Below are 27,566 nucleotides of genomic sequence, written 5' to 3' on the forward strand. Positions count from 1 at the left end.
TGTTTTCTGAAGTAGAGTCTGGACTTTAGAGCTTGTTAATCCATCTAGTGTAACTAGCTGTCTTGCTTGAAGGACACCTTATCTGTCTCCTGAGTGCTGGGATTTCTAGCTGGCTGCCACACCCACCTGGCTCCATGTGGGTGTTGGGTTCCAAACTCTGGTCTTCATGTTTGTGCAGCAAGCGCTTTCTCTCTCCAGCCCCTACAAAGGACGACCATCTTGATCTGTTGTTCGATGTAGACAAAATGAAGTGATGTTTATTTGTATGATCATAAAAGTACCACAGTGATTTGTGGTTGTTATTGTTTTTTTGTTTGTTTGTTTGCTTGCTTGCTTTTTGAAACAAGGTCTCTTTGTATAGTCCTAGCTTTCCTGAAACTCAATATGTAGAGCAGGGCTGGCCTTGAACTCACAGAGAGCAACCTGCCTCTGTTGTCCAGTACATTACAATATTTTAAATATGACATTGACTCTGTACATCGATTTCTGGAAAAAAGTAATGACTATGGGAAGCTTTGGAACTGTCTCTGCTGTCAGGTACCCCAGTGAATAAACAGATAGAACCATGGTTCCTTCTGAGAAATGCAAAGGGGAATCTGCTCTCTTATAACTGATTTGCATATTTAAAACCATAAACTAATGCCCTTATTTTCAGACTAGAATGTCCTTTGAGGATTATATTTCTATTGACATGACGTGATATTTTGTTAATTGTCAGCAAAAGAAAATGTGTTCCCTTCCTTAGGGTACAACTAAGACACATTTAAAATTGCTTAAGTGCATTGGACTGTCTCTATTTCTCTAGTCTTTGAATTTGGGATTTTTTTTTTTCTATATAAATTACTTTGGTGTGTAATTGAGGTTACAGATTTCCTTTTTTAGTTTAAAGAAGTTTTGAAATGAGAGCCTCCCTCTCCCTGTAGTATAGGGATACTGTATTCTATTTTATACAGAGGGAATCGAAAGTGTGTGTATGTCTGTCTACTTCAAGATATTATGTGCTTAGTTGTCATGAAGACTTTCTGCCTTCTAAAGAGGAACATGATGGAAATCTATGCAAGAAAGGAAACAGTATATGCTAGAAATGAAATATACCTCTGGGTTTCCTGATGGTTGTTAGCCTCGGGGGCAATCTTAAATATCACAGAATATTCAAATTAGAAATTACTTTAAAGATGCAGGAAGGAAAGTGAGTGTTGCTACCAAGATCCTACCAGAGATGAGTCAACCTTTAGCAAATTGAAAGTCTTTATTCCAGTAGGCTTGGACTGCACTCAGATAGTTAGGACCCAAATGTAGCACCAAGTGTTTAGGGTAGGGGTTTTTAAAGGTAGAAACCACATCCTGTATGTCTTGCTCTGCAGCTGCAGGGGGAGGATTTATGCAAGCAAATCTTTTAACAGATGCTAAGATAAGCAACTAGCTGGAGGAGGAGGTTTGCACAAACAGGCAGTTTAGCAGAAGCTGAGGTAAGGTAGCTGGAGCGTCATGACTTTGGGTTCCTAGAATAGATTTTGGTTGTTTTCCATGGGATTCTCCATCAAGGGGATCAAATTCCAGTTTAAACCTGAAATGGCTTCAGCAAGAAAACAAGATGGAGAAACCGCTACATTATCTTGGCCTGTTATAAGCACCGTGGGAATACTGTACCCCACCCCCTATTGCATACACATCCTCTTTCCCTTCCTCCTCCCTGATATTGGGCTCCAGCGACAGAATGTCTGATGAGAACAGTTACCTTTTCATCCCCTTCCCCAGACACTGGGAAATATTTTTCCTTGGAAGAAATGCTATTTTTGTATGATTATGTCTTTGGGGATGTTGGACAGCATGACTGCAGGACTTAATATGTTTAGCACAAAGCCTTGGGTTCATGAACTGCAGACTCAGCCCCTTGGGTTTCATTTTGGTGTGATCTCTCAGTGAGTTAGGGCAGAAGTCAGCAAAGTATAGATCTGTAGGAAGGGAAGCATCAAATTAGTGATTTAGAAGAAACCATCTTTCCCCAACTGTTTCTAAGTAAACTACAGACTGTGCCATCTCTTTAATGCTAACGAACTCAGAATAAGACTGATTTTAGTTTCTCCCTAATGTAATGTTGATAGATTTGTAACATGGGTCTTAGAGTGGTATCAGAGGTGATGAGCTTTTATTACTAAGTTTAGTTAGAAGTGTACTGCGTGTTGTTGTTGCAGGAGGGCATGGAGTGAATGGAACTTAAGTCTAGAACTTTGGCCCTGGGGGCTGTGTTCTAAGGAGGAGAGAAACATGCCCTCAGTCATTGGTGGTCAGGGTTTGTTTTTTTTAGCACTACCTGTTGCTTGTCTTCTGTGGCATGTGGAATAAAGGACTGATTCGACCTCACTGGAGGGTTCATGGGGAAAGGCTTCTCAGAAGATGTGGGATTAGAGTTACATAAAATAAGGCAATTGGCACATGAGGAGATGGGAAGTCACTGGCCAAGGACAACATGCCTGTGATTGGTTCACGGGCAGGGTGTGTGGAAACTGGCAGCCTGCTTATGGAGTAGCTTACATAACTTATGAGGCCTAGTTGCCCCTTCCATTGGAGTCCGATAATACATACATCATCAGATGCTGCAGGGATTCAAATGAAAGTTTCAGGGGCGGAAATCAGTTTGAAAATAGTTGAAAAGAAGAATGGAAGGGGCGTTCTGTAGAAACAACATGTGCTTAAGGATAAGTATTTTCCTGGGAAGTGCTGAGGTCATCTTCTAAGGTTGTGTACCTGCAGATTTTGAGGGTAGTTTCTGGGCTGGAAGAGAGTCTCAAAGCAATGTGAAGATGGGGAGTGTAAATATCTGACACTAGGTTATTGGACACATTAATCGAGTCTTCTTTCTCAGCCTGGAGAAAAAGAAGAATCAACGGTGACCCCAGGGTAACTGAATGGTTTCAGTTGGCTCTTTTACCAGGTTACTGTGTTATCAAGAGATTCTAAGCAAAGAGCACATTAATTAATATGAATTAGGGATGGAAGGGAGAAGTGGGTAATTCAGCTGGAGGAAATTTGGAGTTTTTAGGAAAGCAGGGAGTTAATATGAGTGTGTGGCTGGGGCAGTCAGGTACTGGGGAGGAAATTGCTATGGGACCATGAGGCAGTGGGAGAGGCAGTGTCATATCTTAACAGAGCAGCGACCATGGCTGCTTGAAAGAGACATTATTACCTTACATAAGCTCCTAGAAATACCTTTGCTTGGCTCTCTGCCTAGCCTTGCATACATATGTAATTTTATGTAGTTTTTGGCTGTGACACGATAATACTTCTAATCTCCTGGGAGGTAGAGGCTGGGGGATCAGAAGGTGAAAGTCATTCTCTACACAGCAAGTTCAAGGCTAGTCTAAGCTAAACAAATACAATCACCAACAAAGCACATCTCCTTTTCAGCCCTAGGGGCTGGGGGACTCACTTTTTACTTGTGTAACACGATATTTGTGTCTTGCTCACCTTATAGTTAAACCATAAATATTGAGGGTTTTTTTGTGTTTGTGAATTTTTTTTTGAGCTTTTCGGAACTGCCCAGTCTTGATCACATGGATCATAGCGTCTATTAGTAGTTCTCCCAGGATTCACATGCAGTTCTAAGTGATCTAGAAAGGGAGTTGAGAAGTGCTTGCCAACAGTCGGTTCCTTATTGTTCCTGTTGTTACATTTCTGCCTTTGAACACTAGATGGGACTAAGATGACTTGTTCGGTGGCAAAGGAAATGAGTCTGGAGCCTTCCAACTTTTTTTTTTTTTTTTGGTTTTTCGAAATAGGGTTTCTCTGTGTAGCCCTGGCTGTCCTGGACTCACTCTGTAGACCAGGCTGGCCTCGAACTCAGAAATCCGCCTGCCTCTGCCTCCCAAGTGCTGGGATTAAAGGCGTGCGCCACCACCGCCCGGCTGCCTTCCAACTTTTAAGTGGGGTGTTGCTTGCTACTGACAGGGTAAAAGGAAAAGAGGTCAGAGTGGGCTATGCTTGTTTTCTTTATTGAGATGGCGGCTTTATCTTAAAGGTGTCTTAATCAATATGTACTTATGATGGACTTTATGTTAGATGTAGGCAGTAAACAGTATGGGGTCGGTTTCCTTAGCTGTAATTTATAGAAAAGCCAAATAAAATCAATAGTTAGTGATAGTTATTTATTTATTTTTGCTTCAAAATAACCAGCATGACTCTGGCAGGTACTTTCCAGTTATATTTGATTGACAAGAGAAAGAATTAAGCTACTGTATAACTATGAAGCTATTTATAAATACTACTTCTATTTTTTTCCTCTCCTACAAATTACTTTTATTGTAAAGAGGAAAGGTAAATGACTAAAACATTGTAGTAGTCTATTCAATGTAGCATAACATCAATATTTTACAAAGAAAGAATAATTATTTTATATATTGAAATATTTTGTATATTGAAATACTGCATAAATACATACAATACTTTACTTTGTATATTAGTTATATGTGCATAAATACATACTTTACTTTGTATATTAGTTATATGATTTTGCTTTGTATATTGTATGATTTAACGTAAATTTAAAAGAGAATTGGTTCAGTTCCATTTTAATATCGGATTCGTTTAGAGAAAGGTGTTGCTTCAGAACAGATGCAGTTGTGTTTCTTGTTCTCTCTAGGCTTCTCTCCTAGGTGAATCTCCAAGGAGAATCAACTTTAAAGCTTTTGCATCTGATATAATGCAAACATATGATTTGCAAAAAGCAGGCTTCTGAGGTTTCTAAAGCGTGGAGTCCAGAGGAGGGGAATATAGCATAGTCCTACCTAAAGAGACAAACAGCCTTCTCTTGTCTCACAAGGAAGCAGAATGGTCGGTCCATACAGGCTGCAAAAATATAAGTACCACACACGATCAGTAAAATTCCATAACCAAAATGTAAGAAAAGCTGAGGGTATTCAAATAACCCTATTAATATAATTAGAACAGTATATCATAAGGAGTTATATATTAAAAAGTATTTCATGAAAATAGATAAACTTGACATTCACCTAGCTTATTATGCCTATGGCTGTTTGGTGCGCCTGTATGTCTGTGTATCACGTGCATGCAAAGCTTGCTGAGGCCAGAAGAGGGCATCAGATCTCCCTGGAACTGGAGTTCTAGGTGGTTGTGAGCTACCATATGGGTTCTGGGAAATGAACCTGGGGTTTCTGGAAGAGCAGTAGAACCTGTTGAGCCACGTCTCCAGCCTGAAGTTAAAAAAGTATTTTCGTTTGAAGCCAGCTCTGTGGAGAACCAGCGTGAACTAGCTTTTTTTCCAGCTCACTATGTACCATTGTTGACAGTGTGCCCTTGAGAAGCTATGCTAACCTCATTCACTTTGAACATTTCTTAGAAGGTTCTTTGGTTTTGACTACTTACTAGCTGTTTTACTTCCTGGTAATGCCAATTTTTGTTACTCCCTGGCTATGAACTTCTAGGTTCCTGTGTTTCTCTTTGTTCTCTCTTCTCTCTTTCTGTCTCTGTCTCTGTCTCTGTCTGTCGTGTGTGTGTGTGTGTGTGTATGTGTGTGTGTGTACACACACGTGCGTGTTTGTAGGTTTCAGACCACTTATTATCTTTGAGAGCACAGGTGTGAAAAGGGTCTAACCTATGTCTTAAGATAGATGCTATGATGGGCCTATAGGCCTCTTGTCATTCTGTAGTATTTATTGGAACTCTTCCCTGGCAAATGTGGTCTCTGTCTCTCTATTGTATATTTCCCTGGCACCATCCCAGTCTGGGTTGAATTCACGTCTGCCTCCTGTATCTGTGCCTGACCATTGACTATAGCTAGAAACCAGTACCGCATGCTGACTGCTTTGACTTTGCATTTGTGGCTATTACTGTGAAGGTCTGCTGGGTCCTTAGTCCTTGCCTCTCTTTGTCTACTCTCTCAGACTACTACATTTCTGGGTTTTTTTTTTTCTCCATATTTAACTGAGAAAAAACAATGAGAAGAGACATCTCCCTCTTGTACCTCACTTGATTTACCTTCCTGCTTTCCACTTGGGAGACTAGCCCAGCCACTCCCTGGGAGCCTTACCCTGACTCTGATGTTTGTCCTGTCCCCTGTACCTCCATATCATGATCTCTGATGAATTGTTTTTACCAGTGTACACATGAGGGAAGAGAGATTTGTTTTAAAACTTGATGTATCCTCAGCATAGAGGATGTATCCTCAGCATAGAGAATGTATCCTCAGCATAGAGGAAGTATCCTCAGCATAGAGGAAGTATCCTCAGCATAGAGGATACCCCCATGACAGGGTTTGCTTGGCAGCTACTTCTGACTATTGTGTACTTGTCTTATTTAAAAAAATATATATTTTCAAGTAATTTTAAACTTTAAAATGGGCTTGAGAAAAGAAAGTTCCTATATATACCCAACTTCATGTCTTTCAGTTTTTCAATAATCAAAAAAGTAAACCTTCACTTTTGCTCTCTGATGACTTATTTCTCCGCCTTCGTTTATACCTGAACTTCTTAAATCAATATGCTTTCTGTGTCACAGTCTATGTCATTCTCTCTTAACCCCATTTTGTTCTAGCTTTTGTGTCCTATGTTTGATACTAGAGACCTTTCTGTTGACAGGTCTCATGATAAGCCCTCGCTTCTCCTTTGATCTGTGCAACCATTGACTCCAGTTGATTTTGTCTATTACGTCACTTACAAGTCACCTGATATGAACTTTGCCTCGTCCCCCCTCCCCCTTTCTCTTTCTCTTTCTCTCTCTGGATTGTCTCAGGTCTGCAGGTGATTAAGTATCAGCCCACATGCTGATGATAACTCCAGAATGGATACTTTGAGCCCCGGTCTTCTTTCTGTGTGATCTCTTTCCAGACTTTTGTGTCCGAGGTTTATTTGACATTCTTTCTTGTCTGTTAACACATGCTCAGAGCAGGCATTCACATTCACCACTTGAAATGTCAGAGGTATTGCTAACAGTCTCTCCTAGCCCAGGAAATGGCAGTGCATTCTTGTTGCCTATGCCCCAGCCTTGTAGTATCCTGGCTTGCTCAGTTCACTCATATCCTATGTTAAATGTACCAACCAAGGCTCAGTCCTCTGTTTGCAGTATTCACCAAAACTTGATTGATCTCTGTTTTCATTACCTCCACTGTGGTCAAAGCCTCTGGGATCATTTGTGGCAACATCTAACTGGCCTCCGGCATGGATTACTGTTTGCAAAATAGTTAAAATAATTACTTTAAAACCTAAATCATAGCTGGGCAGTGGTGGTACATGCCATTAATCACAGCACTCAGGAGGCAGAGGTAGGTAAATCTCTAGGCCAGCCTACAAAGTGAGTTCCAAGACCACAGAGAAACCTGTCTTGAAAAACCAAAACCAACCAACCAACCAACCAAAAAAATATAAATCAGGCTAAGCTCCCTCTCTGTAGAATACCATCCGCAATGTTTTACTCCACTCTTGACTAAAATTCTACTCTTCGTCATATACTAAGTGTCCTTCAATGCTGAGACCATTTTGTATTGTCTGCTTCCTCCAATCCATCCTTTTCTATCCTTGATACAGCACTACTAGGGTCCCCTTTAGAACCTGCGGACAGAAGTTTCCTTTCTGTGTCTGAGTGGCTCACTTCCCTCTCATCACACAAGTCTTTGCTCACATTGCCTCATAAGAGGCAGCCTTGGCTAGGCTATATAAAGGGACACCTGTCCAATTTCAATCCACTCCTTTACTTCATCTGCTTTTCCTTCATGCCAACCACAGCTCATAAATTTAATTAGACTTGTGTTGGCTGCATAAGTACTAAACATGCACATTCTTAATATAATTCATTTCCCCCATAACAATCCCCTAAATATTTACATTGTACTAGCCAGTATAAGTACTCTAAGGGTGATTTAAGTACCCAGGAGAATACACATACAGACTATGCAAATGTCACACCATTTCTATCAGGTACTTAAGCATCTCTGGATTTGTTATCTTCAGGGTTCCGGGGCTCCAATCTTTTCTTTCTATGGTTCCTTTCTACAATATTGTAAGGGCAATATCAATATTCTAATGAGAAGCAAGACATTTACTTTACTGTGGCCATTTCTTTAGGGTTTGTCCAGTGCTGCTGGCTGGACACATTACTTTATAGTGTATTATCTTCACTTGATACTTAAAAAAAAAATGACCATGTAGATAAATGGGTGAAACATATTCCATGCTGAGGTGAGGGGTTCACAGGACAAATGTGCTTAGGCACAGGGAGTCAAAAGCAGCAGCTTTGAGTGCTGATTACGGTAAATGCATGCTTAATTAAAAGATGGTGGGCAGGAGAAAGCAACAGAGGGCAACGTGGCTTGGACGATTCTCTGGTGTCTGCAATTCTAAAGGGGGAACAGAAATAGCATGCTGCCACTGTATGAATTTGTCCGTTTGCACTGGGCCTTTGCTAGTCTATAGTACTGTAGTATCCAGAAGAAGTATTGCCTTCCCGCTCCATTATAGAACAAATCTCTTTATACTCATTGTGTGAGAGTGGTGTGTGTGTGTGTGTGTGTGTGTGTGTGTGTAATTTATTTTACTCTTTTAAGGAAGTCGTGGAAGCAGTAAGTTCCCACATGATAAAGTTTAGTGCTAGTTAGTCCTCTTTGTTCCATTTTCCTTCGTCCGCCCCCCCATTCCCCACGTACCCTCCACCCCACCCCACCTCCCGTCAACACCATGTGTGCTCTCTCTCCATGAACACTCCCATCCCATGGCCCTCACTAGTTTTCCGGCTTCCGCAGTCCTCTAGCATGCTGAGTTTTGACAGTGGTCTTGCACATGTGCCTTAGATATGCTAAAGTAACTAGCTTTCCTTTTATATGATTTTCTCCTTTGGTGCTTGGAAATGATGCTGTCTTTGTATTTTTTTTTTTTTTTTTTTTTTTTTTTTGCCTTTGAAGTTTTGAGCTTTAAGATTTTTTTTTTGTGTGTGTGTGTGGGGGGAATAAAACTGTAGCGTCAAATCCATGTAATATTTATCTAGCAAAAATAAACTTTGTGTGTGAAAACATCATACATATATTTATATGAAGACAGCTCTTTTATTTTATGCATGTGAGTCCACTGCAGCTGTCTTCAGACACACCAGAAGAGGGCATCAGATCCCATTACAGATGGTTGTGTGCCACCATGTGGTTGCTGGGAATTGAACTCAGGACCTTTGGAAGAGTAGTCAGTGCTCTTAATCACTGAGCCATCTCTCCAGCCCGAAGAAAGATCTTTTAGCATTTTTTTTCAAATTAGATAGATTGTAAGAAATAGAACTCTTGGATGTGTTCATAACCGCTAATTAATTTTCCTCTTAAAAACCTGTGACAGCATTTGCCTATCTCTCTAGTAACTCTGTCTCTTTAATTTATATAACCTGCAGGTGTGAGTCAAATAGCCCACACATTCATCCCGTTGGCTGGTGTAAAGAACATAGAAGAACCCTGATTACTCCACCAGGTTTGCATTTATAGTTTCTCTAATGCTTTTCAGATACTTGAAGAGTTGGCCATGTTATTATTATTTTTTTAAGAGAATATATACTTTAAATTTGGGGTGCCCTAGAGTCTTTGTCACAATTGCTCAGCTCAGTTGCAGTGCAGAAGTGGCTGTAGGGGGTAAGTAAACACATAAATGTGAGAGTTACAGTTATATTTTACAAAGCCCCGAAGCGGCTGCAGGTGCTAACTCGATGGCCCCCATTGAGCTTCAACTGTAAGCATTAATATTGGCATCATTGGTATCGCAACCTTAGATATCATGTTCTTTGACAAAGTATGCGAAAAAGACCTTTGTGTTTTTAACTTGAGATTCATTTTTGGACTTCATTGCCTTAGCACAGTCGATAATGTGGGCGGGTAAAAAAAGTGGACATGATGTTGGAGGTGGGACACGGGCTGCCCCACTGTGGCCAGCAGTGTGAGTGGCTGTTACATAACAACTAATTTTATTTTCGGTTTTCTAAATTATAAGTTTATGTATGTTTGATTACAAGTTCAGAGTGAAGTAGAGACAGCCACGGTTTTCAGTCTTCGTAGTTTAAAAGTTTATGAGCTTTTTCTGTATATAGTGTCTCTTTTTAGAGCATTCTGATAAAATGTACATTCAAATGGACAAGGTAAATTCATCAGATGAGCTTTAAAATGTGTGTGTGAGTATAATGTAAGCTCGCATATTTCGTTTTTACTTACTTGGAAACAGCCTCTGTAAAGAAGGTTCAAGAGTATTTACAAATTCATATGTACTTCAGCTGGAGCCAAGGATTCATTTGTGTTTGACAGCTGTCCCCGCAGTGTCTTTCATGCAAAAGACTCTCACACAGCTACTCAGCTGCACATCCGCTAGTTCCCAGTGAGAGTCCCCTTGACGATCAAACCTTAGTATGTGTGAGACTTAATAGACTAATTACTTTGTACAGAGTGGTTTTATTTGAGTATGATTGACATTTCCTAATGACTAGACCCAAATTGTACATTTGTTTGTTTTTATTTTTCTCAGTTTTGTTTTTGAGATGGTCTTACCAGGTAGCCACGTAGACTATGCTGGTCTCAAAGTCACAGAGATCCACCTGCCTCTGGCTCTTGACTAAATGAAAGCAACCCCATGTCTGTCTCCAAGTTGAAACTTTTTTTTTCTGAGGACCGTCATAGTCATAGTGTTGTTCTTGTAAACGTCTCAAGGGCACAACATCTCAGTTTGTCTTTTTGCCATCGTTTGATCAAGGACATATTTGCCACTGTTCTCTACCAATACTGTGTTCTAGAGATATTTGCAATTCTGTAATTACCTCCTATCTCATCTGTCTTTCAGTTATGCCATCTGCTAATATTTCTATTTGGAACTAATTACTATTCTAAGTTGACAAATGTTAATGGGTAATGGTAATTTTTCTTATCCTATCTATTTTTGTATATTTAATTGATACTCTCCTGCTTTTTCATTTTCTAGCTACTCATCCAGTTAGTTTATTTATATCTTTGCAGAACTACATATTACTAACTTTTTATTATTATTATTATTATTATCATTATTATCATTATTATTATTTGTATGTGAGTACACTGTCTCTGTCTTCAGACACACCAGAAGAGGGCAGTGGATCCCATTACAGATGGTTGTGAGCCACCATGTGTTTGCTGGGAATTGAACTCAGGACCTCTTGAAAAGCAGCCAGTGCTCTTAAACGCTGAGCCATCTCTCCAGCCCCTACTAACTTTATCTGAGAGTTTATTATTGACTTTTATGTAGGTGTTTTAAAGGTGTACCAAGTAACAGCCCCTTTATGGTGATTGTTCAACCTCCTTTTCCCACATTTATCTCCGGATTTGAAACAGAGCTACAAGTACTGTGTGCTCACTGGTCTTGACGAAGCCCTGTAGCCATTTTGCCAAGTTTTTTTTTTAAGTGGTGAATGCTGTTTAGTAATCACAGGCTACTATTTGCTTAGTCCTTATCAGGCATCTCAGTGGCTGAAGGGAATATGCATCTGTAAGCATATGGAGAACTTTGTATTCTTTTCTGTTTCAGTGCTAGTGTATGTTAAAATAGTTCCTTTGATACCACTGACCATGATTCAAGTCTTAAACTATTGGCTTCATTTTAGTTTTTTTTTCTGTCTGTGTCTATACAGGTGGGTAGAAACCTGACTTTCATTACAGCTAATGTATTCACAGATTTTGTAAGCCCTTTTCATGGGGCAAGTTTTGGACCAAGTAGACCACCATCATGGCTGCCTAAAAGGATTTTGGGACTCTAGAGAGAACAGAGGCATAGGGGGTTTATTTCTGCGCATTCTTTAAAGAATATTCTGTGACTTGAGCATGTTTCTTTATTCGGTCTAACAAAAGAAGGGGTTATTTGAAATATTTCATCAATAATGCTTGTAAATCCTATGTTTTATTTTACTGTTTTGATAACTACTTCATATAATCACATCTAAACAGTGATAGTCAGAACAACGGATCAGAAAGGAACTAACTAATCATTAAGATGAGCTACAGTAGCTCTGGAGGAGCTTTGAGTTTCCCTGTGGCCCTGAGCATCCTTTCCTGGGTTAGCTTCTTGCCGTGTCATGTTTTTTTGTAGGGCTATTTGTTGGTTCATTTTCATCACACCCTCAAAGGATTCATGTTGTTCTTTATTTCTTAGGCTATTCACATGTGAAACACTTTTCCTGGGATAAATATTTAGAAGAAACAAATTCTTTACCTGCTCCTGCAAGAGCTTTTAAAGTGGTAAGAGAATTTGCTACACACTGTTCGATTAATATGTATTGATGACGCTGTCTACTTGTGATCATTTAAGAAACTGGTCAGCTGACTTAGGGGAAGGAAGCAAAGAGCCAAGGGTGATGTTTTCAAAGTCTTTTTTCTATTTCTCCTTGATCTTTTTTTTTTTTTTTTTTAATGTATGTGAATGCACTATCGCTGTCTTCAGACACACCAGAATCACATTACAGTTGGTTGTGAGCCACCATGTGGGTGCTGGGAATTGAACTCAGGACCTCTGGAAGAGCAGACAGTGCTCTTAACCACTGAGCCATCTCTCCAGCCCTAATCATTTTTTTTAAATCATTCTTTAAAGGTTTTTATATCATTCTGCCTGCATGTATGCCTGCAGGCCAGAAGAGGGCACCAGATCTCATTACAGATGGTTGTGAACCATCATCTGGTTGCTGGGAATTGAACTCGGGGCCCTTAGGAAGAGCACCCAGTGCTCTTAACCTCTGAGCCATCCCTCCAGCCCTCAAAGTCTTTTGAGAATTAAAATTGTTACTGTAATTTATGTATGTGAATGCACATGTGTTGGGGAGGCAGGCATAGAAACGGGGTGCAGGAGAACCTTGAGTGTTTGTCCTGGGATACTGTCCATCCTGCTTTTTGAGCTAGTGTGTCTCACTGGCTTGAAACTTGCCAATTCAGTTAGGTTGGCTGGTGTGAGCCACAGAGATCTGCTTGCCTCCACATCTGCAGCTGGGATTACAAGGGTGCACACCATGTCTACTTTTTAAATGTGGGTTCTACAGAGCTAACTTGTAAGCTCAGTACTTTACTAGTGGATCTGTCTCTCCAGGTCCTCAAACATATTGCTTTGTATCTTATATTTTCTCATAAATTTAGTGGGAAAATAAATATATTAAATATTTTTTGTAAGTCAGGCATTAGATACCTGTTTGTAATTCTAGTATTTGGGAGGTGAGTGGGAAGCAGCACAATTCAAAGCCAGTCCAGGCTATGTACAGAGATTGTGTTTCAAAAACAAAATATATATTTTTAAACATGGTTTTGTCTTCTAGGGACAATCTTCTCCTTTAGATGATACTTTCATACATAAATTATTATTAATCAATGATAGACTTAATTAGTAAGAACAGTTCACAATATAGGTAGAAAGTATATCATGGATTTTTAAAGAGAAAAAAAATTGTAATAAATGGAGAGAATGTTTGAGAAAGAATTTCTATGATTCCACCCGACAGATAGATAGTCAGGCTTTAAAGAAGATAAGGCTATGGGGTGGGTGCAGTCTTTGCTGCCTGTTCTGTACTGGATTCATGGGCAGCCTATAGCCTGTGTGTCTGGTGTTACTTGAGAGGTAGAACTAAGATTTTTTTCCAGTTGGCCGGCAAGAATTGTAGCGGTGAGCGTTCTGCTCTTCATGTTATTTTATATAATATACCAGTGTCGTGCAGAAAATCCGCCTTGTCTCCCTCGGCCTGTGGCTTTATTAGAAACTTAATGGTTTCCTCTGAGTATTAAGCTTTCTTTCCCAGAAGAACTGTTCCCCCATGTTCAGATGCACTGCTGATTTGTTTTAAATTATCTTTTTTCCTCTCCTATAACCACTTCTGGGTGTTTTGTCTCAGCCACTTGGTTTTTCTGTCTTTTAAAAAACAAATTTTATGTATATTGCTTTTACCGTGGCACCTTGACCAGTAAGGAAAATGCCTGGTCTTCTTTTTTGGTTGATCACATAGCTACAGTATCTCTACCTCTCTCTGTCTGCTCTTCAGCTAGGCAGTACGCTGTCCTTCTGCATGTATGCTGAGCTGTGTGTTTTGGCTGGAAAGTGTCACTCAATGGTAGTCTGAGAACCGGTAAACTAAACAATTCAGCTGTTGCTGTTGTAATCAAATTGCTCCTCTACACCATAACGTCTTTCTCACACGGCAGAAACCTCCACATGGGTTCCAGAAAAAAATGAAGCTTGAAGCTGTGGACAAAAGAAACCCACTGTTCATCAGAGTAGCAACTGTAGCAGACACGGATGATCACCGGATAAAAGTAAGCCTTGGCTGCCCTGGTTTGCTTGCCTTTGTTAATCTACATCTTAAATGGAAATTTTACTAGACAGTGAACTTAATCACTATAGTTAAATTACCAAAACCAAAGAAATATTCGAAGTGACTTTGCTTGTTTGTGGGTTTGCGCCCATTCAACTGTTTTTTTTTAATTGACCCAAGATATTTTCTTTTTAACTACAAAGGTAGTTTAATATTTTAAATGTGTATTAGAGAAAGCAGATATAACATATTACGGTAACATTTTCTTCAGAAGAAAAAGAAGTCAGGTGGTGGTGGTGGCACACACCTTTAATCCCAACACTCAGGAGGCAGAGGCAGGTGGATCTCTGAGTTCCAGGACAGCCAGAGCTACACAGAGAAAGCCTGTTCTGAAGAACAGAAAAACAAAACAAAAAGAAAAGAAATGCATCTTGTCCTAATAGTACACTTTTTAAGATATTAGGAATTTTTGTTGACTCAATTAGTCAAAGTTTGTAATGTATAAATAAAGATATATAGCTTTATAAATAAAGTCAGGTTTTAACTAAAAACTGGATTAATAAGACGTCAGCTACTTCTAAGTGAAGTCAGTATCTAAAACATTTGGCTGGACCCACCCACATGTAGTATGTTAGTGTGTTGTTCTGGTTCAGCACCCAAAGGCCTCATAGGTTTCCGGCTTTATCAGTCATTTCTCTCTCTGGCCAGAATACTACCCATCCTATGTTCTTGTTAGGATCTCTATGAACGGCAAGTCAGTATCAGCACATGACATTTTATGAGGGTCTCGTTCATGCTGCTGGACATTTGTAGTCGCTGTGGGGTGGGCCATGTGTGTCTTCATCTGATGATGTACCGATGAGGCTGAGACTCAGGCAGATTTGATAAACCAAGCACTTTCGGGTTTTTTTGAGATAGGGTTTCTCTGTGTCGCCCTGGATGCCCTGGACCAAGCTGGCCTTAAACTGTGATTCACCTGACTCCTTTCAAGTGCTGGGACAAAAGATGTGCACCCCCACCCCCCACTGCCTGGCATTCTAGTGCATGTTCTTATTCATTATAGTTGGTTGTGATGTGGAAATCATGAAGAAATCAGAGCTTTAGAGCTAGAGTTTGAATAAACATCTAATAATAAACAAGTCTTAGTAAATCAGCAGAAAAATCTGTCAAGCATAATCGGATTTTCACACCAGCCTCTTCAGTGTATATGATGACAACTTCTTAGTTTGGGAAATGGACTTAGCATCCTGTAATGGTGGGTAGGAATATGAAGCACCCAAGTTCTCGGCATCACATGTTACAAAGTCGTTTATCCTTCCGAGTGTCAGTCCTGGTAGCTTAGTGAAGCATCCTGAGGCACTGTTCAAAGATAAAAGCTCAAGCAAGGGAAAGCACAGTTGTGCTGGCTTTGACGTCAAACAGAGCGACCTCAGCAGTTCACGGGAAAAGCAATTCCTATGTGTCTGCATTACGTTAATGGAGAATATTTCAATAGGGTTCTTAGTGTTGGGAAGCAAAATATTCAGGTAGAAATTAGTATGTAAAATATTTGTTTTTTTTTTTTTTTTTTTTTTTACTCCAAAGTACAAATCCATAATGGATTCTGTAAAGAGATATACTAAAAATAATGACGTCCTGAGACTATAAAGTGTTAGGCTTTGCATTAATTTGAAATAATACTGTTTTCTTTCTGTGCGTGCGAACTTTGATCCAGAGAAACGAAATACCGTGAGATGCAGATTCACTAATTGATGGGGAAGCCTCAGACTGGCCCCCATCCCTTAACTAGTTGCTGAGCCCCGAGTCTTAGGAAACATCTTGCTCACTCCTTCATATTCAAAAAGGAGCTAGCTGTGGCTATGTGGAAGTCATTTCATTTTAGAATGAAAGTCAGAAGCTGAACTTGTGCAGACAGCCTATTTGTAACTACCTTAAAGGGCCAGTTGATGGACAGAGACTCGGTTTCAGATTCAGGAGAGACATTGGAAAAAAGAAAGGTTCCAGCACCAGGAGGAGTGTTTCTTCTGCCTCATGAGATAATATAGCAAGTAGAATTGTTTCTCTTTTGCAGAAAAGGAAGAGGAGCACACGGATACTTGTGTAGTTTCGTATTTTTGGTGTCTCAGAAGTAAAGTGAACTCTGTGCTAACCTGCTCTGAGGACAGGACATGAAGTAGTTAGTGCCACCTCCCTCTGCAGCCACGCCTGCTGGCCTCAGCTTTGCATGACCGTTTGTCTCCAGTTGTTTAAATACTTTCTATGCACTGGTATTTCTCAGTTGAATTTTCATTACTTTTGAGGCAATGTCTCACTGTGTAGCATACTCTGGCTGTCCTGGAACTCAGTATATAGATGGACCAGGCTGGCCTCAAACTCACAAAGATTCTCTTGTCTCTGCCTCCTGAGTGCTGAGATTAAAGGCGTGTGCCACCACCACGTGACTTGTCAGTTCAATTTTTTACTTCTCTCTGTTATGGAACACAGGATCTAGATCTGGCCATGTTTTGTTTTGGTTTTGTTTTTTCACCCGTTCCTGTTACTAGTATGAATGCACTACTCTTGTTCATTTCCAAGTCAGGTCTTCTTTTGGTTTTCTGATATAAATGATCTCTTCGTAGTTTGTTTTGTTGTTGTTGTTGTTTTTTTGTTTTTTTGTTTTTTTTAACAATTTCTATCTTTTATTAGATTTTTTACAAATGCTACAGTAGTTTTGATGTGTTCTGAGTCAAATGTGTTACTATGTTTTTAAGCAATGGGTATCTGTCTCTATCCGTTGAACTGTTTTCTCCACAACTCTACAGTCGCCTGCTGCAGCCAAGTGAGTTCATACTCTCATCCTGGCTGGTCAACAGGCTGCATCCTCAGGTCTTCTTTTTCTGCATTTTATTTTCCTGAAAATTGCAAAGTATGATGACATGCCTTGTTTGCTTGGCATGCTTTTGTCCCACTAAAACATGTCCCTTCTGAAGAAGACATGCGTCTCCCTAAGAAAGGGCATTTTAGGAACATGAAGGGAAATGTGTATCTACTGGCTTTGCTTCCGATGGTTAGTGTGACTGGGTGAATTGTTTTAAGGATGACCATTTACCTGTGGTACCGCATCTCCTGCAGCTTTGGACACCAGTGGACTCTCTGATTGCATCTCTTTGGGCCATGGGCTTGTTTATGGAACACTTGGGGCTGTCTGTCTCTGGTGGCCTCATGCTTTGTGATGCTGTCTTTCTGTTTGTCAAATTGGGTCCTCATGCCTTCCCACCCGACTTCTGTTTTGATTGCTTCCCTTTCTTCTCTTTTTGGAAGTCACTACTCTGATATTGACTGTCAGGTTGACACGCTTGTTTTAAAATTCTCTTTGCTTAGAAATGCCTTCATCTATTTTTCATACTTTCTGTTACATTTTTAATTGCATCTGTTTTTTTTTTTTTTATTTTCAAGAAATTAAAAAAATTCCAACAACATTATTTAGTCCCTGCATTTTAAAAAAAGGATCTACAAACTGGGTGGAGGTAGTACACACCTTTAATCGAGTTTCAGGACTGCCAGGGCTACAGAGATAAACCCTATCCAGGAAAGAAAGAAAGAAAGAAAGAAAGAAAGAGAGAGAGAGAGAGAGAGAGAGAGAGAGAGAGAGAGAGAGAGAAAAGAAAGAAAGAAAACAAAACCAACAAAAATTGACTGGATAGATGGATGGATGGACAGATAGATGGATATATGATAGACAGATATGTACATATTACTGATAGTTTTTCTTCATTTTCTTTGACTATTTTCTCAAATTTTCTTTATAATATTACTTGTTTTGTTGGTTTCTTTTGTTTTTGTTTTTTGGGTTTTTTTTTTTTTTTTTTTTTTTTTCTTATGTACTTACTTCCTGTGTATATCTGAGTTTATATGTGTGCATGTGTCTTTAGATACAGAGAGGCCACTGGGCCCATGAAGCTGGAGCTTCATGAAGCTGGTGACTGGGGTCCTTTACAAGAGCAACAGGTGCTCTTCGCTTTTGAGCCTTTGATCCAGCCCCCAAATGTCTCTTAGTTATTAGTATGGCCTGTTTTTATCCTGGTTCTTGCCTGTCAGGTGATCTTTGGTGCCTGATCCCAGTAAGAATGGTGCCATACATGAGATGTTTTTGTGAATGGGCTTACAGTCATATTCTCTTGTCTATTGGGGATGTCTTCCAAGATTCCTAGTGGATGCCTGCAACCACACATAAAGTCCCATATACACTGTGCTTTTACCTACACATAAATACATACTGTAATAAAGTATAATTCATGCACTAGATAGAATAACAACAATAATTAGACAACTGTAGCAATGTACTATAAAGTGTTGTATGAGACCGGTCTCTTTATCACAATGTGGAATTTTCTATTGACATTTTCATACCATAGTTGACCTCAGGCAACTGACACTATAGAACAGTGTTTCTCAACCTATGGGTGTGACCCCTTTAGCGGTTGCATATCAGATATCCTGCATATCAGATATTTACATTACCATTCATAACAGTACCAAAACTACAGTTATGAAGTAGCAGTGAAATAATTTTATGGTTGGAGGTCACCACAACATGAGAAAGTGTATTAAAGGGTCGCAGCATTAGGAAGGTTGAAAACCACTGCTCTAGAAAGTGAAATCTTGGCCAAGAAGACAATACTGCATGAGTGGTGGTTTGAATGAGAATAGTCTCCGGAGGCTCATTTATTTGAATGCTTGGTTCTTCCCTAATGTGTGAAACTGTTTTGGGAGGAATTGGGAGAGGTGGCCTTGTTGGAGGAGATGTGTCACTGGGGGTGAGCTTTGAGGTTTCAAAAGCCTATACCAGGCCCTGTCTCTGTTTCTGTCTTTCCGTCTCTGTCTCTCTGTCTCCAACTTGAGGATAAGATCTGAGCTCTCAGCCACTGCCCTGCACCATGCCTGTCCATAGTCATGCCCCCCTTCTATGGTAGTCACGGTCTAACTCTCTGAAACTATAAGCAAGACCCCAATTAAGTGTTTTCTTTTATAAGTTTCTCTGGTTATGGGTCTCTTCACAGCAATAGGATTGTAACTAAGGCAATACATTAAGAACAAGTCAGTAATGATGCTGTTTTTTTTTTTTTTTAAATTAAATTTCTAAAAAAAATGTGCACTATTATGGATAGTCTATAGTATAGAACATTTTGCTACTTAAAACTTCAGTTAAGGGAAATTGTTACATACTTTTCACCTAGAAGTATAATTTGGAGTCTTTAGAAAAATCATCCCATATGTTACTGATAATTCCAGTTAAAAACAGCCTATGGAGGCCCTTCTCATTAAACCCACTTGTAAGACTGGATCCATCATGGGGTAGCATCATAGATGGGCCCATATTTCTCTTTTGTTGTGTAAATTTTCCATTTTACCTTATGTCCTGTTATTCCTTTTTGGAATTTGGCTGTTTGTCTTTAACAGTCTTATTCATGTAGAATTAATTAATTCTGACATTTTAACCCCAATTCTTCCCAAGCAGCCCTCCTTCTTTTATGTCTTTCATGGTCTGTGACCCTCTTGAGTTTAAACGATGTCTCCTTCATGAGCAAGAATAACAGCAGGATGCTGTTTGCTGTCATGTGACTATGATGAACATGGCATCCTTTCCCACAGGGAGGAGTAGGGGTTCCTGAGCCCTTACCCTTCCCTGAGAAATAGCAACGAGCACAGTCTTACCAGTTCTCCACTGCTACAGTGAGTTCATGAGTTCCACAGACATGTCATATGCAGAAGACATAGCTCCTCAACCTCCAGCTTTTCTACTCTTCCCACCCCATATTCTTCAACGTTTCCTGACCTTGGGCTGGGCTATGGGGAGGGCCCATTTAGGGCCCATCATGTGACGGTCCTATCTTCTCAGCATCTTAGACGGCTATGGCATGTCTATATTAGCCACTGCCTGGCACAATAAGCAGCTTTTCTGACGAAGGCTGAGATTCGTTGGAAACCAGAAGGTTTCAAATGAGTTTAACCTATAAATTATCCTTACTCTCTCCGTGGTGTAAATGACGTAACAACTTTCTGTTTTCAGCAAGTGACAAATATCAGTTTTAATGTTATTTTGACATTACTTTGATCAAGGAGAACAAAGTTTTGAGAGCTAACTAACCTTAAACGATGCTTCATATTCTTTGTATGCGAATAATGAGTGACTATTTCTGATTCTTGCCCTAGTGCCTTCTAACTGTCTGCTTATTAGGGTAGGCAATGAATCTCCCTGAGCCCTACTCCCCGTCTTTACTGTGCTATGCATGATTTTTCCCAGGAGAGGTATTCTTTAGGGCTTTAGTTCTAGGAAAACTGATTTGTAGGATGGAAAAACTGCATTATTTTGAGCCCACATACATAGGTATGTATCTTTAATAACTGCATACTACCTTACCTGTAAGCGACAAGTTACTAAAATGATAAGTGAAAGACAATGTAGTCTGTTGCTTTTCCAAGTGGCTCTTCCAGACATTATGGTCACTGTCGATGGTCTGTGCAAATTCCCTTTAAGCTTTTTCTTCGCGCATTAGGGCTCAACAAAATGTGGCTATTTGGGCAGGCTGATGAGAGAATCGCATCTTGTACTTTTAATGTGTAAGTTTTCCGTTGCAAATAAACTGTCTCTTCACAGACTTAGCAACCACCTGTGTTTCTATTCTTGATGATCAGCCATTACATCTCTTTGCTGTCTTTCGGATGCAGTTATCACCCTTTCTTATCGATAGATTGGGCTTAGTAAGGAAGAAAAGGCTTTGTCATTTTTATGTACTTAAATTGATCAGTATTGTCTTTTGTGGGCTTAGTTTGGTCTCTTGCAATGATGATACTGTGTTTGCTCAGGCATTCCTCTAGAATATTTATTGTCTTGTAAAGATTGAAAGATTCATACACTTTAGTAGAGTCAAATTGGCAAACAGTCTTAAAGTAAGATATATAAAGTGCTTCAGTATAACCTTTGATTGTAAAAAGTAACATTACATATAATATGTGTACTTGTGATATAACCATTTATATATGTGTAACATATATGAACCCAAAAGATTGGTGACTTAACAGTAATGTTCACTAAAAGACCACTTCTCCTTACCTCGGTGACCAGTAACAGTATCAACTATGACCACTTCATAATGTATCTTAAGAGATACTATGGTTATTTATAAGAAAGACTGTTTGGGGGCACAGTGGCACTGGATCTTCTTCAGAGAAGACACATGTTTAACCCCCAGCCCTTACATAGAGGTTCACAACCGTCTGTAACCACAGTCCTGGGAGATTCAATGCCCTCTTCTTGATTCTGCAGACAGTAGACATGCATGCGGTGCACAGACATATATGCATAGACATATATGCATAGACATATATGCAAGCAAAACACCCATATGCATAAAATAAAAGTAAGTCAACTTAAAAACACAGGAAGACTACTTTTAATGGTATGGTTCAGGGATGTGTTTCTAGCAAGGCAGTGGACTTTAAAAAAAAAAATCTTTATATTTACCTCAAAGGTCTTTTCTTCTGCTTTTCCTATCTTCCCTTCCCCCATTGATTTTTAAATCACCTCAGCAGTCTCTCTGAGTGTCTTGTTTGCTGTTTGAAGATCTTGCATATGGCTTCTCTTCTGCATTTGTGGACAGTATTTAAGGATATGTATAATATCATGTAGAACTGTTGATGCATCTTTGTGTTTAGATAATTCGTTGATAGTTTCAAAAGCATCCTTTATCTCAGGTTGTGAGTGAAGTATTTTAAATAATTGAAGTGATTTATTAGATATTAAATATACTCTGTAAATCAGAAAAAAAAGGATGAAAGGCTTGTGCCGTGGGTTGAAGTTTTACAGAAGTATTCTTTGACTCTGTGTTCTTCTTTCTGCCACCCAGGTTCACTTTGATGGCTGGAGCAGTTGCTATGACTACTGGATTGATGCAGACTCTCCAGATATTCACCCTGTAGGCTGGTGTTCCAAGACCGGGCACCCTCTTCAGGCTCCACTAAGTAAGATACACTGAGTTACCATTGTCAATGGTTTCATTTCTTGAATAATGTGCTTTCTTTTGTCTCCTATCTCCACTTCTTTCTGTTCTTCTGATTTCTCCTTTTTTAATTGCCACCAGCAAGTGCGTGTACACATGCATGCATGCATGCGTGCGTGCACACACCCCCCACATGCACAAAATTATAAAAGAAAAAAATCCATATTGCCTAAAGAAGTATGGTGTTTTGAGCTATATTTGCAACGAAGCATAACCTTTTGAAAGTAGTGCTAATTTCTAGAGGATAATTTGTCAGACGATTAAAATTTCAGTATCAGATATTCTAATAAGAAACCTTATACTGTAACCTTGAAAACGTTATCACTGGCCGAAGTTGAAAAAAAGTATTAAGGCGGCCACCCTCTGCCTTATGATTTATATTACATGTGAATCTGTAGTTTCTTCAATAAAGATTTCAATTCAATTCAATAAAAAAAGCATATGGGGTGGGTTGGGTGGAGAATATATCATCTCAATTTTAAAGAATACATACATTGTATGGGAAAATATGAGAAATACAGTAAACTATAGTCAGGTGTCTTTTTTTAATAATGTTTTTTCATTATACAGTGAGTAACTTTATGTGGGCTGTATGCCAACTGATGGTGCATTACAGTATAAATGTATATTTCTAATTGCAGAATGTCTAAAATAAAACAGTTGGAAGAAGGTATTTGTTAAATAAACTATGGCACATAGTTTGTATACGTAACATAAAGGATATCAGTATTGTAAAACATGAAAGAGAAGCTCAAAATCAGACTTTCAGATATATATATGTTGTGCTTTTTATGAAGCAACATGGAAATCCTAAATTTCATATAGTCATGCATGTTGGAGCCATATCTGGGAGGGCATTCACCTACACATGTGGATGAGGGTGAGAATGAGAACGGTCCAAGATGCAGAGGAGCTGCAGAGATTTGTAACGCTTCTGTGCCTTCCAGCCATGGCGACTTAGCTGGCTCGGCAGTTCCAACAAGATGCTTGCATTTCGTATTCAACAATCTAGTGTTTGAAGTTTTCACACTGAATATTCTTGTACAATTTGTTATCTGATAAAAAGTTCTTTCGAATTTTTCTATCAAATCAGATTTAAGTACCTCTGTTGTCTGTATCTTATAAAAAAGGTTATTTCAAAATTTACCATTTTAGCATTAAAGAAAACTAACCTTTGTGACAAAGTGAACCATGAGGAAATCTTATAAAAACAGAGATGTCTAAATCATTTTAATTTTTTTTTACAAGAACTACTTATTTTTCTATAGGTATTTGTTGTTTCAAAAGTGGAATTTTGTTTTGTTTTCTTATTTTTTTTCTCTATCCTGTTTTTATTCTACACAGTTAAATCTTTAGCTTTCTGCTCAGCTTTGTCATATTTTTCTTTTTTAACTTCTTTTTTTTTATCACGTTTGTTACAGGCCCTGCAGAATTAATGGAGCCGTCAGAAACTGGGGGATGTCCAACTCTAGGCTGCAGGGGAATTGGTCATTTTAAAAAATCGAGGTACCTGGGCACACAGAGGTATGTGCTTGCCATAGAGACGTTTAGGCATGGTCACATGATCCCTGAATGTAGAAAATGCTTCTTTCTATAAGAAACAGATGTGAACTGATTTATATTCAGAGCCCAGAGCCTTAAGAAATGTGGTTACCATGGAGACTGCAAAAATGAAGGATATATCTAAAGTTAAGTCTTCCTGAAAGAACACATATTTACTGTTTAAAATAGATTTATTTTAGTTATTTTGGTTTTTTTTTCTTTTTGCTTTGTTATTTGGTTTTTCTTTTTTCTTTTTCTTTTCTTTTCTTTTCTTTTTTTTTTTTTTGAAACTTGGTTAGTTTTACAGATCCATGGCTTCTAAAATAGTTATTTGAGGTTTACCATTAATAATGAAATGAGGGCAGACCTTTTTGAAATTATTTAGCTGAATATGATGTGATTGGGTGGCTTTACATTTTGAATAAAAAGATGAGCTAGTGTAGATTCCCAGTGAACATCAGAAAACCATGCCATCAAATGTAAGAACTTAATGGTCAGAAAAACGATTTTTTTCTTACTTGTAAGTAACTTAAAAAACAAAACAAAACCAAAAGTATAATTAAAAATTGATGTTCAGGTGATTTGGGGATTTTGGTAGATATTTAAAAATATTACTGAAATACTGACAAGTTCTTATCATCTATGGTGATTTTTAAGGGGCAAGCATCACCCATCTGAGTGTGTGTTAAAATGGTAGTCGTGTCAGTGTAAGTGATGAGGCGTGCTAATTAGATTACTCATTGAGGAAACTTTCTTTATCTAGTTCATATAGGGTATGAATGTGGTTCTTAAAGTTTAGAAACTGCAGCTCAGTGAGGTGGCTCAGTAGGTAAATGCTACTGAACCTGACGTCCTCAATTCCACCCAGAGTCCACAAGACAGGGGAGAAGCAGCTCTGGAAAGGGGCCCTGACCTCTATGTGCGTGCAGTGGCACCTGTGTGCCCTCCTTATAACATTAAAAACAAACATTCTACCCACGCCTCGAAGAGTTCATAAGAATCGTGAAATTGGTGTGTTATTTTCATTGGGTACACTGAACTTTCCCTGTATCTCTGCATCCACAAGTGTTACTTAGGTTTTGTTTTGTTTTTTAAGAGGTTCATTATGTTCCAGAATAAAAAATAAATAGAAACAAGATGATGATTCTATTGGCAGACACCATTTTAAAATTCTTTGTGCCATTTCCATGGCTGCAAACCAAAGATACAACATTAATTTAAACTCTACTGGAGACATCTTAGGAGCCATTAACTATGCCTCATGAAGGCAGCTGGATCACCTTTCAGCTAATAACATCAGGGTGAGTGCAGGATGCGGCTCCCGAGTGTGCAAAACTCCCATCCTAATTTCAGAAATCTTTCTGTTTGGTGGTTTCTTTTGAAGAACAGGTTTTTTTTTCAGTCAGAACATGTAATATTTATTGAATATTCACCTACTTTATGTTAAAGGTTGTTCTGTTGTTTAATGGGTGAGCCAGCTTTCAGAACAACACTCTGGTATAGGAACTGTTCCTTTCCCATAAGCTGTATGGGAAGTGGGAAGCTTGTAGTGTCCACAAGGACAGTGTAGTATTCCACGTGCATGATAACTTGTTTTCTCTGGCCACTGGTGAAAGGATCTGGTGGGTCTCGTCTTGATCTCTTCCATCTCACTGCTCTGCTCCATGAACATCCCACACTTAGGCTCTCAACTACACAGCATCATTTTAAATGTAAGATACAAAATTATTACTAAAACAATGATCTTTGGGTTCATCTACTATATAGTTTCACAATGTTCCTTAGACTGGAGGTAATTTTCATAAATTATGAAAAAAAAAAACTTTTTGTAAACTGGGAAAATACTGACATGGTGTTGGGATACAGTTGGCTATTTAAAATGTGGTTTTTGGCTCTGGAAGGAAACCCGCTGTACAGCACTGTGTATAGACTCATTGGCATGTCCTTAGGTGGAAGTAACTAAGTGTGGCAGTAAAGCCTAGAGAGACAACCATGTCACCTCACCTGACACTCATCATGATGGCCTTCCCCTTAGGCTCCTCCAGCCCAGCTGCTCCCACAGTTTAGGGTTGTCTTTGGGGAATTTCTTGATGGACTGAGTGTGACAGGTGGTGTTGTATTTGTCATTAAAAGGGGTGAATTATGGGAAGACTCAGAGAATAACTTATGCAGAAATGTGCTAAGGAAACTTTTAGAGTAATTAGGACCATGCTAGAGAACTGTTCATTCTCTTGAAGAATATTCTCTTGGGAGACTATAGTTTATAATGGAAAAGACAAGGCTTGACCACAAAACTATACTGATAATCTTGTGCATGCAGGACATAGCTACTGGGATCTCTGACTTGTGCAGAGTTGGTGGGTCAGGTCTCTGGACAGAAGGAAAAAAGCTAAGAGAGCCAGTGGCAGCCCCAAGCTCTTCTGTTCACTTTGCCCAGCCTGGGCACAGGTTTTCTACACTGCTGAAATGGTCTTTTTAATTTATAATGCACAGCACTGCTTCCTTGGCAGGAATTAATCCTCTGCAAGTCCAGCCTGTTTTCCATCTCATCTGTCCACTTGTGGACTAGCTCACTGCAGCATACATATTCTCTGAAAGGTTCTTTTCATTGGCAATTATTTCTGTTCTTGCTGAGAACGCTGTGCTTAGCAAAACATAATGAGAAAATTCTCTTTGGGCTAATTTACTGAGAAACTGAATAAATCAAAACACACATTCTTTACGTAGATAACAAAGAAAGTTGCTCTTTTGGCAAGGATAATTTTACGAGCACAGTAACAAAAGACTGGTTTGGCTAGGATTGCTTGTGATCGCTGAAGATTACAGATTATGGTTGATCTAAGAAATGTTATATGCAGCGTATGCACTTAGTAAGATAGTTTGAGGAGGCAACCTTTAATATTGAAATATGATCAGTAAGAGTTGGATGTCTGGTGTGGAATTCTCTAGAGGTATTCAGTAGCCAGGATGCTTGATTCCATCTCTGGGAGAGAGCGTGTAAGTGGGAGCTAAACATTAGCATTCTTTTGTCTGACTCAGAGGTCAGAGAATGGGAAAAACCCACAAGGGGTTAAGAGAGCTGAAGTTACATAGAAGTAGATGTGCTATAGATTTATTGCCTTCACAGGTACATCTTTGATGTATAAAACCTGCTCTTCCAGAAATTAAACCAGAGGGGTTATTTCCAGCAGTCTCTAAGGAATATTTTTTGGATTCCATGGAGTGATTTACATAGTAGTAACTGTGGATGCACATCTGTAAACTTCTTCTCATACAGCATCGTCCACCCAGCTCTCGCATCCTGTTGAGTGTTGAGTGCCTGCTTGGCGCCAACAGGCTTTAGTGACTGTATAGAAGATGGACCCCGCAGTCCCCACATTGGCGGGAGTGAGTAGTAAGTAGTCAGGGAGGCCTCATCTGCATCATCTACGTTGGGAAGGACTAGAGCCCTGCCAAGGATGCTTTATGGAGTTTTCCATATCACTTGATTTTTGCTGGTCTTTCCTTACACAATGGAGCTTAAATATCTCCTTCGTAAGATAATAACAATAATGTGTAGGATGTTTGACCTCCTCTGTCATAACCACTGCTCAAAGGACTCATACGTATAACCATATTTAACCCTCACAGCAAGTCTATGAATTGAACATCACTTGTAGATGATGAGGTATTTCGGCCTGAGCTGCCCTACGTCTGGGGGCCAAAATG

The 27,566-nt window shown here is 39.2% G+C and overlaps 1 protein-coding gene across 7 annotated transcripts in view; it reads left to right on the forward strand.

Annotated features, from left to right (window-relative positions):
• L3mbtl3 (L3MBTL histone methyl-lysine binding protein 3) overlaps positions 1-27,566 on the forward strand; it is a 104,161-nt gene that overhangs the window by 51,750 nt on the left and 24,845 nt on the right. For all 7 annotated transcript variants that reach the window (XM_076927979.1, XM_076927982.1, XM_076927980.1 and 4 more), the window contains 5 exons: positions 9,379-9,455; positions 12,144-12,229; positions 14,168-14,278; positions 22,164-22,278; positions 23,738-23,840. In XM_076927979.1, coding sequence (XP_076784094.1) covers positions 9,379-9,455; positions 12,144-12,229; positions 14,168-14,278; positions 22,164-22,278; positions 23,738-23,840 — 492 coding nt within the window. The remainder of the gene's footprint in view (positions 1-9,378; positions 9,456-12,143; positions 12,230-14,167; positions 14,279-22,163; positions 22,279-23,737; positions 23,841-27,566) is intronic.

This window comes from Arvicanthis niloticus, chromosome 30 (assembly GCF_011762505.2).
Source record: "Arvicanthis niloticus isolate mArvNil1 chromosome 30, mArvNil1.pat.X, whole genome shotgun sequence".
NCBI classification, from domain to species: Eukaryota; Metazoa; Chordata; class Mammalia; order Rodentia; family Muridae; genus Arvicanthis; species Arvicanthis niloticus.